Source organism: Paramormyrops kingsleyae, chromosome 13 (assembly GCF_048594095.1).
Source record: "Paramormyrops kingsleyae isolate MSU_618 chromosome 13, PKINGS_0.4, whole genome shotgun sequence".
NCBI lineage: Eukaryota > Metazoa > Chordata > Actinopteri > Osteoglossiformes > Mormyridae > Paramormyrops > Paramormyrops kingsleyae.
In genome coordinates this window covers 16,160,764-16,176,582 of record NC_132809.1, presented here as the reverse complement: position 1 = coordinate 16,176,582, position 15,819 = coordinate 16,160,764, and the positions used below count along the sequence as shown (strand labels likewise).

The window sequence follows — 15,819 nt, the reverse complement described above, 5'->3', positions numbered from 1 at the left end:
AGTATTAAATAGCAAGCAATGCTTATAAAAGTTGGCACATTTAAGAAGTTACATTAAAAAATGTTTAGTGCATTTATTTTTGTCTGAACAAAACAGCAGTTAAGGAATGTTCATACATATTTTTGTAGTTTTGCAAATGTTGAAGTAGTCGCTGTAGTCCTGTTTATCAAAAATGTGTTATACTGGTTAGCATATTTGCTGGAGAAATAACTGGTTAGTTTATTTAACAAAAGCATTAAGGCTGCACGAGTATATGCAGCAACTATTTGAGTCCTAAGGTATGTAAGGATCTGTAGTTGCAGTGAATAAATGAGACTGTGATTGGCAATATCAGGGCGCACTGTCTTATAAAGGGAACGTTCAGGCTGTGAAAGGCGGCAGCTGGCGGAGTCTGTAACAGATTATATTTAGTTATATGATTTTGTGAATGGAAATCATCTGGAATTCTGGACACTCGCAAATGAGTTTGCCGTCTGTTAACCTCGGCGTTTGTGGGACCTGTTCCTAACATCAGACATTTGGCAATAGAGAAAATACTCTGACATCTGGACAGGCAATTACTGTCAATAAAGCCAATTATTTCTGTAAAAAATAGATTGAGCAGGTACTTTCGATAACTTGCTGAATCTGTATCTTGTAAATGAAACGCACACACACACCTGTCATTATTAATAACAAATGGTTACATTAAACTGTTCTGTAATGTACAGTACAATATTTAATCCTATATCAAATCAAATTCACACTGACGTTGAAACACAAAATGTTATTTTTCCAGTATGACGTTAATGCGTGAAATAATCGTAAAGATTTTCCGTAGGTCAAGAACCACGAATCAGGTGGTGTTACACGCAGCATCGATAGGGGGAGCTATATACGCGTAATTACTTCACAGCGTCAGCCGCTCTGTCAAGCTGACCGTGCCGCAGTCAAAACCTGACTTCTGATACTGAACTATACGTCTTTAAAGTTCATAGCCATAATCGAAAATACGTTTTATGAACTCAACACTTGTTGCAAATTCCCGGCGGCGGTGGGGCAGCTTAGAATAAGCAGGAGTGAAAAGAGAGGCACAGCAGCTCTAAGCAAACTGACTGCAGGACGGATCTGCTCTAAGGCACCGGGCTGGGAAGCAGGTGAACTGCGCCGGGGAGCCTCGCCAGGTGGGATGCATAACCAAGCAGGTCTGCGCTGGAAATTTCACGGATTGCACGCCAGCGTCGTAAAGACGAAGTTTTAAAGGTTATTACTAGAAACGCGACAATTCTTGATAAAAATATCGTGGCGCGTACTGTAAAATACGGTATTTTTACAAGTACCTTATTTTATGAACATTAGACAGTTATATGAACGTATAATATTTTAATAGGAACGGATGGCGTGTCCCCACATTATGAGGGGTGTGGAGCATCGCCTGATTCAGGGGGCCATGGGCACGGAGGGGCGTCCTGCGGTGATTAACGTCCCATCGCCCCGTGCCAGGCGTCAGTCGTCACCTGATAATAAAACGAGCGGCCGGCAGCCCCAGTCCGGCGTCTGAGAGCCGCGTCTCCGATCTCGCCGTCCGAGGCGCACAGGTGCTGACAAAATGTGCGCAATAGGGATGAAGTTGGGCTGCTGAAAGAATTCCGGAGATACTTAAGATGTTTCGATGTATTTCACATTTAACATTCCGACGTTTTCCGGATACGGTTTTGTACTGATTCATTCCCTCTTATGTATAGCCTAGGATTGCGAGCCACTGGAAAGACAGATTTTGCGAGGGTACGTTGCCACAGAGCACAGATATCTTGATTTGAGCTGGATATGCAGGATTACTAAAATTTGATATAGTTTTCCATTAGGTACACTACGCATTAAAAAAATCAAAACGGTGAATGTGCACATACTGTAACAAACCCTTTAGACTGATGCTGTTTATTAGCCTATAATTCACAATAATATAACTACCATGTAGCACAATTAACTTATAATAATACAGATGATGATCATGAAATTGGTTAATCGGGTGCGTGCACTTCTGTCGGCCGACGTATGTGTCCCGGCAGTGTGAGCCAAAGTCCCCCCCCCCCTCCAGCCGCTGGAAGCGCCCTCTATAAACCAGGGTGAAGCGCGTCCTCAGATCGCATCGGTCGTTTCATTAGTGCTAATGCAGCTTCCAGTCGAGCGGCAGAGCGGCAGGTTATTAGAAATTGAATTTCAGTAAGGCCGATTCGTGTATTTAATTTCAGTTTGTGTACATTTATCAAAAGACACGCATTGTGCTTTAATACCTCGGATCTTCTGCGGAATTTTAAATCTCCACCGAATAAAAAAAAATGCAGAAATTTATTTTGAAGATATTCGAGTGAAGGTAAGATCGGTGTTCATGTAAAAGATTTGGGTAACTTGTTTCAAATGCTACTTCACATGCGAAGTGTAAATACGTTATGGCTATAATTATGTCTAGATAATCGCAATTAACCTTAAATTAGCCTACATTTAACTTTTGAATCTATTGGTGAAAATGCAGGTATATGTTAATTATTTTCTATATTGTTTAGCCTATAAGATGTACAAGTGTATAAGTACTCAATCCAATCGATAACCGCATTTACTAATATGACGCTGTTTTAATTGAACTGTAAAACGGGCGAGTAAATGAACTAAAAAATGATCGAGTTCTGACAAGTTTTACAAAGTAACGAGAATGTATCTCCTCTATTAACATTTATTTTGAAAAAGATTAAAACCAGCATGATTTACGTTTTGGTGTTTAAATGGAATTCAGAAGGATTCGTATCTCCTCCAGCAGTGTAAATGATACGTACTGTACGTAGTATGTAACCTGGAACCGTTTTTCTTTATTTTTATTTTTTTACCTGTCGTTCGTATAACATAGCTTGTAATCGTGGATCTCACGTTGGCTGGGGGTATTAAGGGTTGCAGAAAGCGACTTAAATAGGTCTATACCGCAAAAACCCATTCTGGCGAGGCATCAATGCCTGGATTCGCACCTACTGCGGTTCTGCGTCGTACAAGTGCGATGTGCTGTATCTGCAGTCCGTGTTCATTTCAGCTTTTATTTGGTTGCTGTATCTTTTCTTATTTGAATGGCTACAGGAGGCACTGGGCATGGGCAGCGCTGTAGATTGCGCTGTGGTATGTCCTCCTTCAAAAACGCTCCAGCCGGTGAAATGCCAGTGTCTTATGGCACTCAGCGCTCATTATAAGACTAATGCAGCTAGCATATGTTTTGTATGATCACGTCTATTTTTGGCTTGGATAATCCTACCCAGAATGCCAGTAAATTAGTCTGAAATGGAAATGTAAATTGCGTTATCGTATAGTGTGGCGACAGCGGGCAATTTGTGCGCCTGGATTATTAATAAAGCCATCAATATTCGGCGGTCCCGTTTTACTGGTGAACTGTCTTCTTCCGCGGCTCTGCTTTCCTCATAAATTCCCCCTTGTGCTTCTGAGTCGTGTATTTCTGCAGCAGATGCCCCGATGATTTATAAGTCGCATGAACGTATTTTCTTAAAGCCGTCAGGTTAAGTGTCTTGCTCAGATCAGCTCCCCATGCGGGACGCAACCGTATTTTTCTCCCAGCTACAGGTTCCAAACCAGTCTGGTGCCTGTTACCGTCTACTTGCCTGAGCAGGACTGCGCTGGGTTGGGGCCGGGGGTAGTTCTGGCCGTGCTGGCCCGTTTGGGGAGAGCAGTGTGTGCCAAGGCGTTACGCAGACGCACCGTGTGCATACTGAGCAGAGTATTGAAAATAAACATTTGAAGTTTGTCCTCAGAAGTCTCTTGTAGGCAGCGCTGGCAGACCTGTTTTGACTTGATCGGCTTCCTCGTGCTGAGGACAACCGCCCAAGCCGAGGCTGGTTTGCTGATTCCAATTTTAGCAAGAAATACACTGGTGTTTCCTGTCATTTTTAACATGGCTGTGGGAACTCATGCAGAGTCCGGCATTCCTATGCCAGCACACTCTGAGGATGTGACTTTCGGTTAATCTTTACACATCCCCGGTTGTGGTCTCGCACGTCCTCGCACCCCTGCTTCGGCGATGTGAGCCGCACGGTGTTGACGCAGCCTCTCTTTCTGCAGGCCCCGCAGGACATCTTGCGCGCAGTGGCCAGGCTGACATGGCACCCCACCCACCCTGTGGCTTCCCCTGGGGGCTCTGGCTGTCCCTGGCTCTGCTATCTTCTGCCTTACAGGTAGGGAATGTTGTGGGTCCTCTCACACCACAGGCAGCTGCACACTGGCTAGGTGTCATTCCACCAGACCACAAACGGCCAGTGGGTCCTTGTATAATCGATCTTGACGGGTATGGTGTTGAGCACGCCAGTGTGGCTCTGCTATGCTGCCTGGGATGGACACCCCCCCCCCCCCATCCTAAAGAAACCCTAATGACTGAACCTTTTCATTGGCAGTACTCATATTTCCGCTGACAGTACTCGTAGTACTCATAATAATCATATTTACATATCAGGCTCGCAACCTCCTGGAGATCATGTCAGTGATACTGGCTCGTTACGAAGCTCATATTAATTTTAGAGTTTCAGAGACGGCATAACAAATCACCCTGTTCTTTTGCAGCGTTAATGTAAGATTCCAGGCATGGTCTGTCGAGACAGTTTCTTCAGAAAACCCACGATTCCATCTGTTCTTGTCAAGGGGATTGATTATGAACTGAAGCTACATGAAAAGCACTGTGTTTTTGTTTTTACACTGAATGTTTCCAAGTACATTACAGAATTTTTCTTTAAAAAATGACAATGTAATTCATAAAAATGTGTATAAAGATTTGTAAGTCAGTTGGGTAAGTATGAAACGGTATAAAACGAGTAGGAACGCGATGTATCTCTCAGGCCGTTCTGCGGTCGGGGAGAGGGCAGTTGGGGGTCACCTGTCCACGGGAGACGCATGTTCCTGAGAAGGGGCCCGCCAGACTCAGGGCGGACACAGCGCTCATTGTAGCCTCTAATGGAAGCACTGGCAGACGTACAAGGCCGCTGGATTCTGGGCACCCTGGACCTGAATCGGCACCCGGTGATAAGGTGCTGCCTTCCAGCTTCCGACCTCAAGATGGCGATCTAACGCGCAGCAACCATAGCCACCGCTGCTGTGGACACAAGGAAGGAGCTATTAAGCCTGGAGAATGGAGTCCTCACTAGGGTCAGCACTGTCACCGTCACAGATCGCTATGCTGGATGGCCTTAATAAGAGACCTTTTATTGTAGGGAACAAATATTAGATTTGAGTCACACATCCAGATCCAGTCAGGGCTGCTGATCTCGGTATTGGGCCCTTACTGAATATGCGGTGGTACTGTGAAGGTTACAATTAATGATTCTCCCTGTTGGCAGTCTCTGGCACAGTGTCTGAGACCCTGTGGTTCTGTGTTCTGGTCTGGTCCGGCCTGCCTTGGGAGCTGGGAAGCTGTTCTGTCGGAGCGGTTCTGATCACGGGCTTCCTATTTGCTCGTGGCTGATTGCTCGCGGTTTGCGATGCCTGTAACTGGACCCGAGTGATGATGGGATGGTGGGGTTGTCTGTGACGTCGGGGTGGGAAGTCGCCAGCTCGTACCACAGGCTTTTCCATGGATTGGACCAATCATGCGTGACCAGCCGACTGTTGTGAGCACAGGGTGCCTGGATATGGTAAGATTGCCCCCCCCCCCCCCCTTTCAGGATGCTTAGCCTGTCCTGCTGGGCATCGTCACCGACATGGCCCACCAACCCTCCAGTTTTACTGTGGTATTCCAATAAAATCTAAAATTGGAATCTCATAACTGGTGCCTCTTTAAAAGCTGCGAGAAATGTGAACCACTTGGACTTTTTTTCCCCAAAATGAAAAAATCATTTATATGTTGGCATATTGATCTGTGTCCATTAATACTGGTTTATCCAGACAGTGGATTTCCCTGAAAATGGGAACAAAAACAAACTCCGTATAGCCCCCATCAGCAAAAGCTCACCTGTAAAACCCTGTAAATTATTGAGCCAGTTTTAATAGGAACTGAGGAGTCACAGACTGAAACCGTTGACGCCATACTCTTGCTGAGAGTAATTTGTTGTTGGGACACGCGCGTGTGCACACACACACACACACACACACACACACACGCATGTAGGGTAAACGTATCCTTATGGGGACCGCTCATTCATTTCAATGGGAAAAATGCTAATGCTAATTATGACAACCTTAATCCCTGCCCTGCCCTAACCATAACCATAAGTAACCTAACAAAATACAAGAGTTTTTGCATTTGTAGTTTTTTCATAGCAGTCACCGATTTTTATAATAGAGTTTTCCCTTATGGGGACCAGGAAACCGGTCCCCATAAGGGAAAAAAACGGATATTTATCAGGTTATGGGGACATTGTGTCCCCATAAGGATAGGTAAACCCGCTCGCACGCACACACACACACGCAAAGCTTGTGCACTGTTGTGCAGATCACAGCTCATCCAGCTGGGGAACTTGGGCTCTATGAGCTGTAACCTGATGCTGCTCTTGTTTACTAAACCCATCAGCTGGGAAGTTGAAACTGACTGTTTCGTGACTGATGATGAACTGTGTGATTCAGAGCGAATGCCAGCCATCTCCAGTGTTATGTAAGTCGTGTATGAGGCTAGAAGACGGACTCGTCGCCTCGGTGCTGCCAGCATCTTATTTAACCATCGAAGCAAACTCATGCCATTGCATCTTCCAGCACAGCATCATGCAAATCTGAGACTTTGGACTCTCTGAGCCAGCGGTCGATGTGCCATATGGCAACTTTCTCTGTGGGCATGATCTTTGCTGTGCCTGTACTGCTGTTCAAAGGCAAACTCCAGCCCTCTGGAGAACCGTCAGTATTTAATCGGAAACAAAGTAATTTTGACCATGTGTTACAGGTATGTGTTATCTGTCTCCTTGTTCCTTTTGTAGAGTTTGGCATGTGTGGATTATTCAGTAGTGATTTTATTACATTTGGAATTTTGATTAATTTCATTGTTGTCTTTGTCCTGTTTTAGTGCATATTTTAAGTTTTGCCTCCAGCAAGAAATATTAACATGTCATTTTAATTCCTTGCCTTTCTTGAGAACCTAACCTCTATCACGCTTTGACAGGGCCAGATCCTGCGCGTATGATTTATCTGCCCTTCCTGGGCCCTCGCGCAGAGCTGCCTGTATTTGCAGCTCTACAAATAAAGTCCATGTAGCACTTAAATATGTTTCTTTTGACCGAAGCACCCCTGAGTTCTGCAAAATGATTCTGAAACAAAGCTTGATGAAGTGCACATGTCGAATGTTAGGGAGCCAGAATCTCTTGCTTTGGACTGATATCTCGAGCTCCACGGCCAACGAGCTTAATGCGAGTGCCTCTTATGGGCTTCTCAGAGTTGTGCGAATACACATCTGTGAATTTATACGCTGATCAACTCATGATTAGACTGTGGATTTTAGGAATCAGGTGTGTTACTGCATTTTTTGCATAATTGAACTTTCTCTTGGTTATGGATGACATACTCAGAAATAGTCATACTCAACTACTATATACAGTACATGGCTGTGAGAGCTACAGACCTTGGGATTGTGGGTGTTTTTGTAGCTGTCTTACTGAGGGTGCTGTGGACTATGGAGGTTGTCCAGTTTGTCTGTGGACAAGTGCGTGTCCAGCGGCCGAGGGAGTGAGGGCTTGTTCAGAGACACTACACTTTATGCGAAGACCTCTCATTGGCCAGCTGGCTGAAGACATCACCTGTCACTCCAAGGTCATGCCTGTCAATCCTTAGTAACAGTACAGTTATACATTGTGCCACATTGTATGTCCTTGTCACATTAGGTAGTGTGTGTGTCATACAGAATGTTTTAAGGGGCCATACAGCTGTTAGACAGAATCCACTCCCTGGCAGTCTGCGGTCATGCTAGATGATGATGGATCCTTTTTGATTTTCACCTTTCATGTTGACCCGTCATCCTTTTACTTACATTTTAAGCAGAAACTGGTGCCATGTGGCTCTCGGTCTCTTTATGGTTTTTGCCTCACTGTCCCGTTTTGTAACGCTCAGTGTCTCCAGGGCTGTGGAGCTGCTTGCTGTAAGATAAATCTCCAGATCTCTGCCTCTGTAAGAGAGCGATGACGTCTTCGTGTCACTCGGGGGGAGGCTGACAGATTGCACAGGCTGATTGTGGGGACTCCTGGTGTCCCCAAGGTCGATGGATGAAGTTTGGTGTCTTTTCTGAAGCCTGTGTAATCTCGTTATTACTCTCTATGTATTTTGAGGCTTTTACCTTCTCAGGTTTATTTCTAAATTTATGGATGATTATAAACTTTTATATGTAACCTATGAAATAGAGCCATAGCTGTTTACATGGCATGAAAACTCGATTGAGGCTGACAGGTTGCACCTCGCATCGCTTGCGAAGCCTGTGTGGATTGTGGGGACGTCTGACATCCCCAGGCCTGACAAATTTGCGTTTTGTCTCTTCCGAAGCCTATGAGTTGACTGTTGGGTGCCCCGGCGCCCTCGAGGCTGACAGACTGCGTTTTGCGTTGCTTCGATTCGCCGCACCTTTTGAGCCACTCCACAGAACCAGGACGGCCCTCCGGAGGGTGTTGGCTCGCGGGACACGTCTCTCGGTCTCCTAGCTGAAAGAATCTGCTGAGCAGTTGTGAAGAATAAGCACAGCTGTCAGAGCCGGGAATAAAAGAAGATCCACAGCGTGCCTGGGGCCATGCCTCCTGTGCTGTAAATACCAGGGGGTTTAGCTTGGCATAAATGTGTGTCCCTGCATGCCCCCCCCCCCCCCCCAAAAAAAAAACAGAATATTAGGGGATGTCCCCACAGCACAAAACTTTTTAAAGTGCACATCTGTTTGCCATCTGTTTTCTATAGTATCTGCTGTTGATTCCAGTGAATTGAGAGCCAGTGGGGAGCCTTATTAGATATGTCTACTGGATGTGTGTGTGTGTGTGTGTGTGTGTGCGCGCGCATGCGTCAGGCACTCAAGGTCAGCATGCACCCACCTGGTCTATGTTGCAGCGAGTGACACTATTCTGTTCTGTTAGCTTAGCTGTTAGGGTATCCATGTTGCTGGTTTAGAGGGAGAGAGTCTCTGAAGGTCACTCTGTAAATACTAGCTTGTTAGCGTCAGCCCAACAGCGACAGTCGATGGGTGGGCCCCAGTCCATCAGAGTGACAGTGAGTGGTGACTGGTGGGAACTGGCCCGGCAGTGAGACAGTGAAGGGCGACGGGTGGGAACTGGCCCGGCAGTGAGACAGTGAAGGGCGACGGGTGGGCACTGGCCCGGCAGTGAGACAGTGAAGGGCAATGGGTGGGCACTGGCCCGGCAGTGAGACAGTGAAGGGCGACGGGTGGGCACTGGCCCGTCAATGAGACAGTGAAGGGCGACGGGTGGGCACTGGCCCGCCAGTGAGACAGTGAAGAGCACTGGCCCCTTAGCATGAGCGTAACGGCTAGGATTCATTAAAGAATATCAGGCTTTTAGTCTGACGGCATGGCTGTAAATCAGCTTGTCTGTTAGCAGAGGTATTTCTGTGGAGCTGAGGGCTCAGTCAGAGGTTTCAGGCCCAAAAGCGTGTGCATGCATGTGCCCTTTAAAGGGTGGTACCGCTGCTGGGACGAGTCCTCATCTTATGTATTTTTAGCTCCTGTCGTTTGTTTCCAAGGCCCTCCACACGGGCACGTTTGTTACGGCCTTAACGATATTAACATTTTTGCTCCGCCGGCTGCCTGCGGTCTCCTCCGGCACGCTGAGTGAGAGGAAGAGCCTCATCTTCTGGTTTAATACTCTCCACACGTTCATAAATCACCTTAAGCTGTGAACTCAATCAGTCTTCGCTGGAAGTCTTATGAGTCTGTGCCTCGCAAACAGCTAAGACACAATGGCGCCATTGTCCCGGGATGAGGTGGTTTCTCGCTTTTTCAGCCATAGGTCCGTGGGCGAGTCTCTTATCTGACAGAAGGAGGCTTACGAGCTGCGTGTATTAGTAGAGTGAAATGCGTTTGCCAAAGTCTTTATCATTGGAAAGTTCTCCAGAGAAAAATGCATTAAGCATTATAAGAATGTCCTCTCCATGCATACGGATGTGCTCTTTTGCTCCACACTTTTGTCGTCAGTTAAATATGAACGTATTTCATTTAATTTCACTTTAATATAATTTAACTTCCACCCCTTTACCATGCCCCGTCCTGTCCTCCTCGTGGCTTTTAGATGTAGCAGTGTGGCATCGTGAACGATGTGAAAAGGCCTGTGTGGACGGCGATCGTTTTCATTTGAAAACAAAAATGCAGCAGAGTGCAGTAGCCTGTAATTCCTCAGTGGGCTGTGGGTGTGGGAAGTGCATGGGGGTCACTCTCCGCACAGAAATGGGAGTCTGATGACTGATCATACGGTCGCCTCACCAAGCTCTCTCTCTCTCCCAGCCTGCAGAGAACGAGTCCCAAGACCCATCGGAGAGTGCATACTTCCTGCCTGAGTTCGCCCTGTCGCCCCAGGGCAGTTTTCAGGAGGACACGACCGGAGAACGTTTGCTGACCTATCGCCATGACGACCAGGTGAGTGCTTCCTGTCACGTGTCCTGCTGGCTCTTAGACACCCAGAGATGCACATGCCTCACGCCCATGATGCATACATGATGCATCACTAAGAGCATATCCGCTGATGTCCGGATGTGGGGAGAGGGGGGTGTGTCAGAACAGGCCATGCTGATTGTGAGGAAGGTGGCGCTATTGGTCATGGGAGACGGCCCCCATATTCAGCTGACAATGCCTGATTATATGGAGCACCTTGCACTTCCTGTTACATCAGCAAGACCACTTCCTGTAATCCCGCCCCTAAACGGCGCAGTGTGCTGCCAGTGGCTGTGAGCACGAGGTCTCGGGTTTCTTTTTGCTTATGCCAACGACTGATAGTGACCTGATTTGCGTTGGGCTTTTAAGTTCGCGGTAAGTGGAGCCGGTTGTCGGTTCTCGCTGTGCGGGGGCCGTTCTGATCAGCATGGTGATTTCCCTGCAGGATTTGCCGTTGTTGATGAGAAGATGGAAGTGATTGGCTGTTTAGTCTCTGAGTCCGCGCGGTGTTCCTCCCACGGCATCCCAGAATGCCCCATAGCTGGCAGGCAAGAGAAGCAACACTCAAGGGCAGTGAAGTCTGCTTGACCTGGGAGGGGGTAGGACTGAATTAAATTGGTGGGAAATGAAAGTACAGATTCAATAATGAATGAAGTGGGTTTGTCATCCCTGCATGTCATGAGCCTGACTTTCCAGTCATGCTGATGCGCCGTACTGATGTTTCTGTTGCTGTGTCTCAGTACGGCTCCGGATCTGAGGAATCTCTCTGCATCCGTGGAATGTTGCCTCTTTAATTATTTCATCATTTTTGGGGAAACTTTCTGTCTGTCAGCAGTTCACTGTCAGGGCTGTATAAAAATTGGACTGTTAAAACCTGGGGGACATGAGCCAAAACTATAAGAAGGTTCCTTTAGCATCTGGTCCCCCTCCCCCGCTTGGAGGCCGGCCGAGCTGGGCCAAGGGGCCCGCAGTACTGATGTCGTGCCATGCAGGTGACTCGGGGATGTGTTTAATTTGAGCTCCTGGCCTCTTTTGACCCCTCCTCGGACTCCCGCCCAGGCACGTCTTGTAAAGGCGGCTCAGAAACATGCTTGAGATGAGCACTGGGACTGTTTTGTCCGGGTCGTTTTGGGTCCGCATTGACGGATTGTTCTGGAGAGGCGGAGGGGGGAGTCACTGGTCCGCTGTTTAGGGAGTCAGAACGGAGCTGAATGCTTTTCGGAAGCAAAGGGTGGTTACCCTAGGGCGGGGCGCCTGTCACCTCGGTGGCTCGTAAGGACTGAATCGTCACACGTCCCCGGCGGCGCTGTCAAGCTCGGCTGCCCAGGGTCTCACATCTATCCGCATCAGGCCCTCTTCATTCTGCCCTGGGTTTGTCCCGGTTGAGTTTTGTCCAGCAAGTCACTTGATCCGGTCAGGTTATGGTTAGTTTATGGTTAGTTTATGGTTAGGTTAGCTGCATTCCTCTGAGCCTGGAGGTTCCTGTAAGGATGGATGCAAGCGCTGAACTGCAGCCTTCCATTGATCTGGGCTTTCATGAAGTCAGGGTGGTGCTGCCGGCTAAACAGTCTGTCCTACTGTCTCTTTCTTCTTTGTCAACCCAGTGTAATCAGATAAAAATGGGCGGACTTTAGCTATTGCTTTGTTTTAGGGTCTGTGATTGGTTGAAAAATCATAATGGACATCTGCAGGTTCAGAGCCGGAACAGTGGCCTTTACCTGCATGGATCACGTAGACTGATATCTGGCCGCCTCTCAGTTCTCTCTCAGACACGTGGCCTGGATTTTCCCGGCACGTTCCACGCACGTTCTGCTCCTGCTCCACAGAACCCTCCAGTCCTCCAAGGACCTCAAACTTTTAGAGAAGCCTGATTATGACCCAGGAACCACAGAACCCAATACTTCGATGGTCAATCTGAAGAAATAAACGATTTGGCACGGTACTGACCGCTATATGTGGAAAAATCCGGTATTTAAAGGCGGCTGAAAGCTGCGGATTGGCTCCGATTCCTCACCGAGCAGAAAGGCTTCGGTGCGCTTAAGTCTCCAACCGGCTGCATTGTGCTTTCTGAGCGCACGCTAGTCTCTGCACTGCCGGGTCCCAGGCCAGCCGATGTGCCAGAGAGGGCGCCGCCCTGCTGGCTGTCAGGGCCGTGAGCACCGGCTCTGGTCGCACAGCCTGACAATCCGGTATCGCTTGACCAAGTCCGGTTCACCACTGCTCTCAGCAGGGTTGCCACCTGTCCAAGATTTTCCAGGACCAACACGGATACTGGTTGTCTGTCCTGGAAAAATACGAATCTCAGGACTCGGATGTCATCTCCAGCTCCCAATGGCTCCCAAGCTAGTTTTCTTCCCGTTTGCAATCTTCTGTTTTTGTTTTTGCCGCCTCTTAACTTCATTGTTCTGCCGGCCTTTTTCCCCCTTAAAGCCTTAAACTTTGTAAGCCTCCAAAGCGTATCCAGTTTCCCAGTGCGGCGGCTCGTCACCCCTCTGTTCCCCGCTGATCCTCCCACATAAACCTGCTCTCCCCTCCTTATGTGCCCCCATCTGGTATTACGCTCCCATCATATTTCGCTCTTCACATAATTTGGTTTCTTTTAAAAGTCGGCTAAAAATAAACTTCAAAGCCTGCAGGTCTGATTCCCAAAGCGGATCGGCCGTATTCCCGTGCCGTCAAGCTGCAGCCGTCGTCTCCCAGACACATCAGAGTGTTCAAGGTGCTTCCAGTCTGATGTTTCTGACAGGAGACGGAACGGTTCGTTCTTGACATTTACTGCTGGCTGTTTGCATTTAATTGAGCCGGGGCTCAGCGACGGACCCTGATCTTCTTCTGCCTCATCGCTAATGGCTGGCAAGGTGCCTAACCCTAATTTCTTCATTAGATATGAAGCTGTATGACACCGCATGTGTGGTCAGGCATGTGCTCATAAGTTGAGTATCACCTGTAGCGCTAAGCCAGACACCTAACCAGTCTTCCCATGTAAACATGCAGCTCTGTACCTGGAAAGCAGAGAAATAAAGGTAACAGATTAAGGGGCAGCTAAGCCTGGATTTGTACATATCACAGCACAGCCATGTGACACGCCTTGGGGCCACTCTTATGAAGGGCGCTATATAAAAATACACTGAGTTGAATTGCAAATGTCCTCAGTCTGGAATGGAGACGGGTAAGGTAGAGCGGGTCCCTGCACTGGCTCGCACTGCCCCTGGGGCCCAGTGTCGGGTCACATGACTGCAGCACCACAGGAGGTCTGCTTTCTGTCCGTCGTGGCCGGGTGCCGCCGGGCCTGTGCTCCAGGAGCTCGTTAGCCTGATGTAACCTCGGAATTAGCGGTTTTGCCGAGCCACGCCGTCACTTTTAACGGCCTTGCTGTTCTCTGCACGCTGCGTTTCCGTGCCGAGATGCAGCTCCTAATGAGCTCTGTATCTCCAAGCTGCTTCAGTGACGTTTAGCTGTTTCATGGATTCCTACATCAAACGGAAACCACCTGTTCATGGATATATTTTAGTGGAGAATCTGGGAATCCTTCTGGCTCATCCAGCAGCAAGATCCTACTTGTGAGTTACTGGTTTATACTCTTAATTACCATGCCACCTGCTGTGATTCACAGCGCCCACGGCCAGAGCTGGGCTCTTGTGGTAATCTGAACGGAATTCTCGTTTTGGCAACCTTGGTCATCCAGTGGCCTCCGAGGCTGATGTCTGACATCTGGCTGCCAACCTGGGGTGTCCTTTCCAGAAGATGGCCGCTGTTAGTTTTTCCGAATTTCATGCGCCTGGTTACCTTTGTCCAAGCCTTCGTGCGAGGATGCTGTTTACCCTCCATGCCTTGGGCGCTCAATGCTCTCCCTGCCTCTCCCTGCCTCTCCCTTTCACCGTAAGAGCCAGAATTCCTCTGTAATCAGGTTGGTCAGCACGTGCCACGCTTGCTTGCTTTGTTTGGGACCTTGTACTGGACTTATTAAGCATTTATTTGTTTACCTTGTCATCCATCACCTTCTGTCGTAAGTGTGCGTGAGGTTTAGAGCTTCCTTGGCATGTTCCGGTGAAACATCAAACCTCACGTAATGTGATGACATGTCTGTTGCACACACTGTTACACGCACGTATATCGCTTTAAGATGTTTCCCTGCAAGACTCACCCTGGCAGCAAGGCAGAAACCTTAAAATGGCAGGTTTTAGCCTCCTGTGAGTCCAGAAACATGCATACAGAGTCGAACCTTCCTTCCACTAGCTGTCCGGCACGGAGAAGAGAACGTGTAGCTGGAACACCGGGCCCAAACTGGCTGTGATTGGGAATGGCTTTCGGAGGGACTGGAGGGGCACAGGGTGGAGCGGTAGCTGACTTCCTGTCTGAACCAGTCCGGTCAGTCTTGCTTGTTCTGCTTCCTTTTGAGATATCAGACAGTCGGTAAACGCACTGTGCTGCTATGCCCTGCCCCGCCCCTCGGGGGCGACGCCGTCCACACAAACTGCGAGTAAAATCAGCATTTGACCCTCAGAATCTGATCCATCCCACCGCAGGTGAAGAGTGGTAGGCGTGGACACAAATAACAGCTGCATCTGAGCGGGGGATGGGTCATGTGCAGGTAAACGGACTTGCTGTCCAGGGCAGGGGGGGGGGGGGGGGGCAGTGCAGACACAGGTGCACCTCACTGGTGAAAAGAATACAGGATCCCTGCATCCCTGCGTCCCTGCGTCTCTGCATCCCTGCGTCTCATGCCCTGTTCTTTACATTTTTCAGAAAGTAGGGTCAGCCAGTCCCTGGAGTTATTGTGGGTTAAAGGTCTTGCTTAGGTGGCTGGTGTTTGTCAGTCGTCTTTGAGGGATGGGCTCCACGTCAAAGCCGGGGTGGCCCTTTAAGGCAGATGCTGCAACCCCCAGCGTGACAGGGCCGATGGGGGGGGGGGGGGGGTAGGTCAGACGTAGACTGTGCTCATGTTTATGGTCTCTACCACGTCTGAGCAGGAGCAGAGCCTGTCCTCAGGTGTTATGACTGAAATAAATAAAACACGGAGCTGCTACAATAGGATGGAGATTTATTTTGGGTTGTCATCTTAAAGGCATGTGGAGCAGTTGACTTAGAATCTTGGCGGAGATGGGAAATTAAGCCAAAGACCCAAAGCGTGAAGGGAAGCCACTGAAGGGAAAACGGGGAACGGTGAGCAGGAATGCAGCGACTGAGGACTTGGCTTAATGAGATGTGAGAGCTGGCAGCTTCCTTCTGACCCAAGAGCGGGAAGG

The 15,819-nt window shown here is 48.4% G+C and overlaps 1 protein-coding gene across 5 annotated transcripts in view; it reads left to right on the top strand.

The window, feature by feature from the left end:
* The first annotated feature begins 898 nt into the window (after positions 1-898).
* The window catches only part of LOC111846760 (ADAMTS-like protein 3), a 70,154-nt gene continuing 55,233 nt past the window's right edge, over positions 899-15,819 (top strand). The window contains exons 1-3 of one of the 5 annotated variants that reach the window (XM_023817307.2): positions 899-1,136; positions 4,093-4,205; positions 10,427-10,558. In XM_023817307.2, the coding sequence (XP_023673075.2) occupies positions 4,131-4,205; positions 10,427-10,558 (207 nt within the window). In that variant the 5' untranslated portion in view covers positions 899-1,136; positions 4,093-4,130. Of the gene's footprint in view, positions 1,164-2,102; positions 2,354-4,092; positions 4,206-10,426; positions 10,559-15,819 lie in introns of those variants that run through there. The other 4 variants (XM_023817306.2, XM_023817310.2, XM_023817308.2 and 1 more) reach the window with 4 other exon arrangements.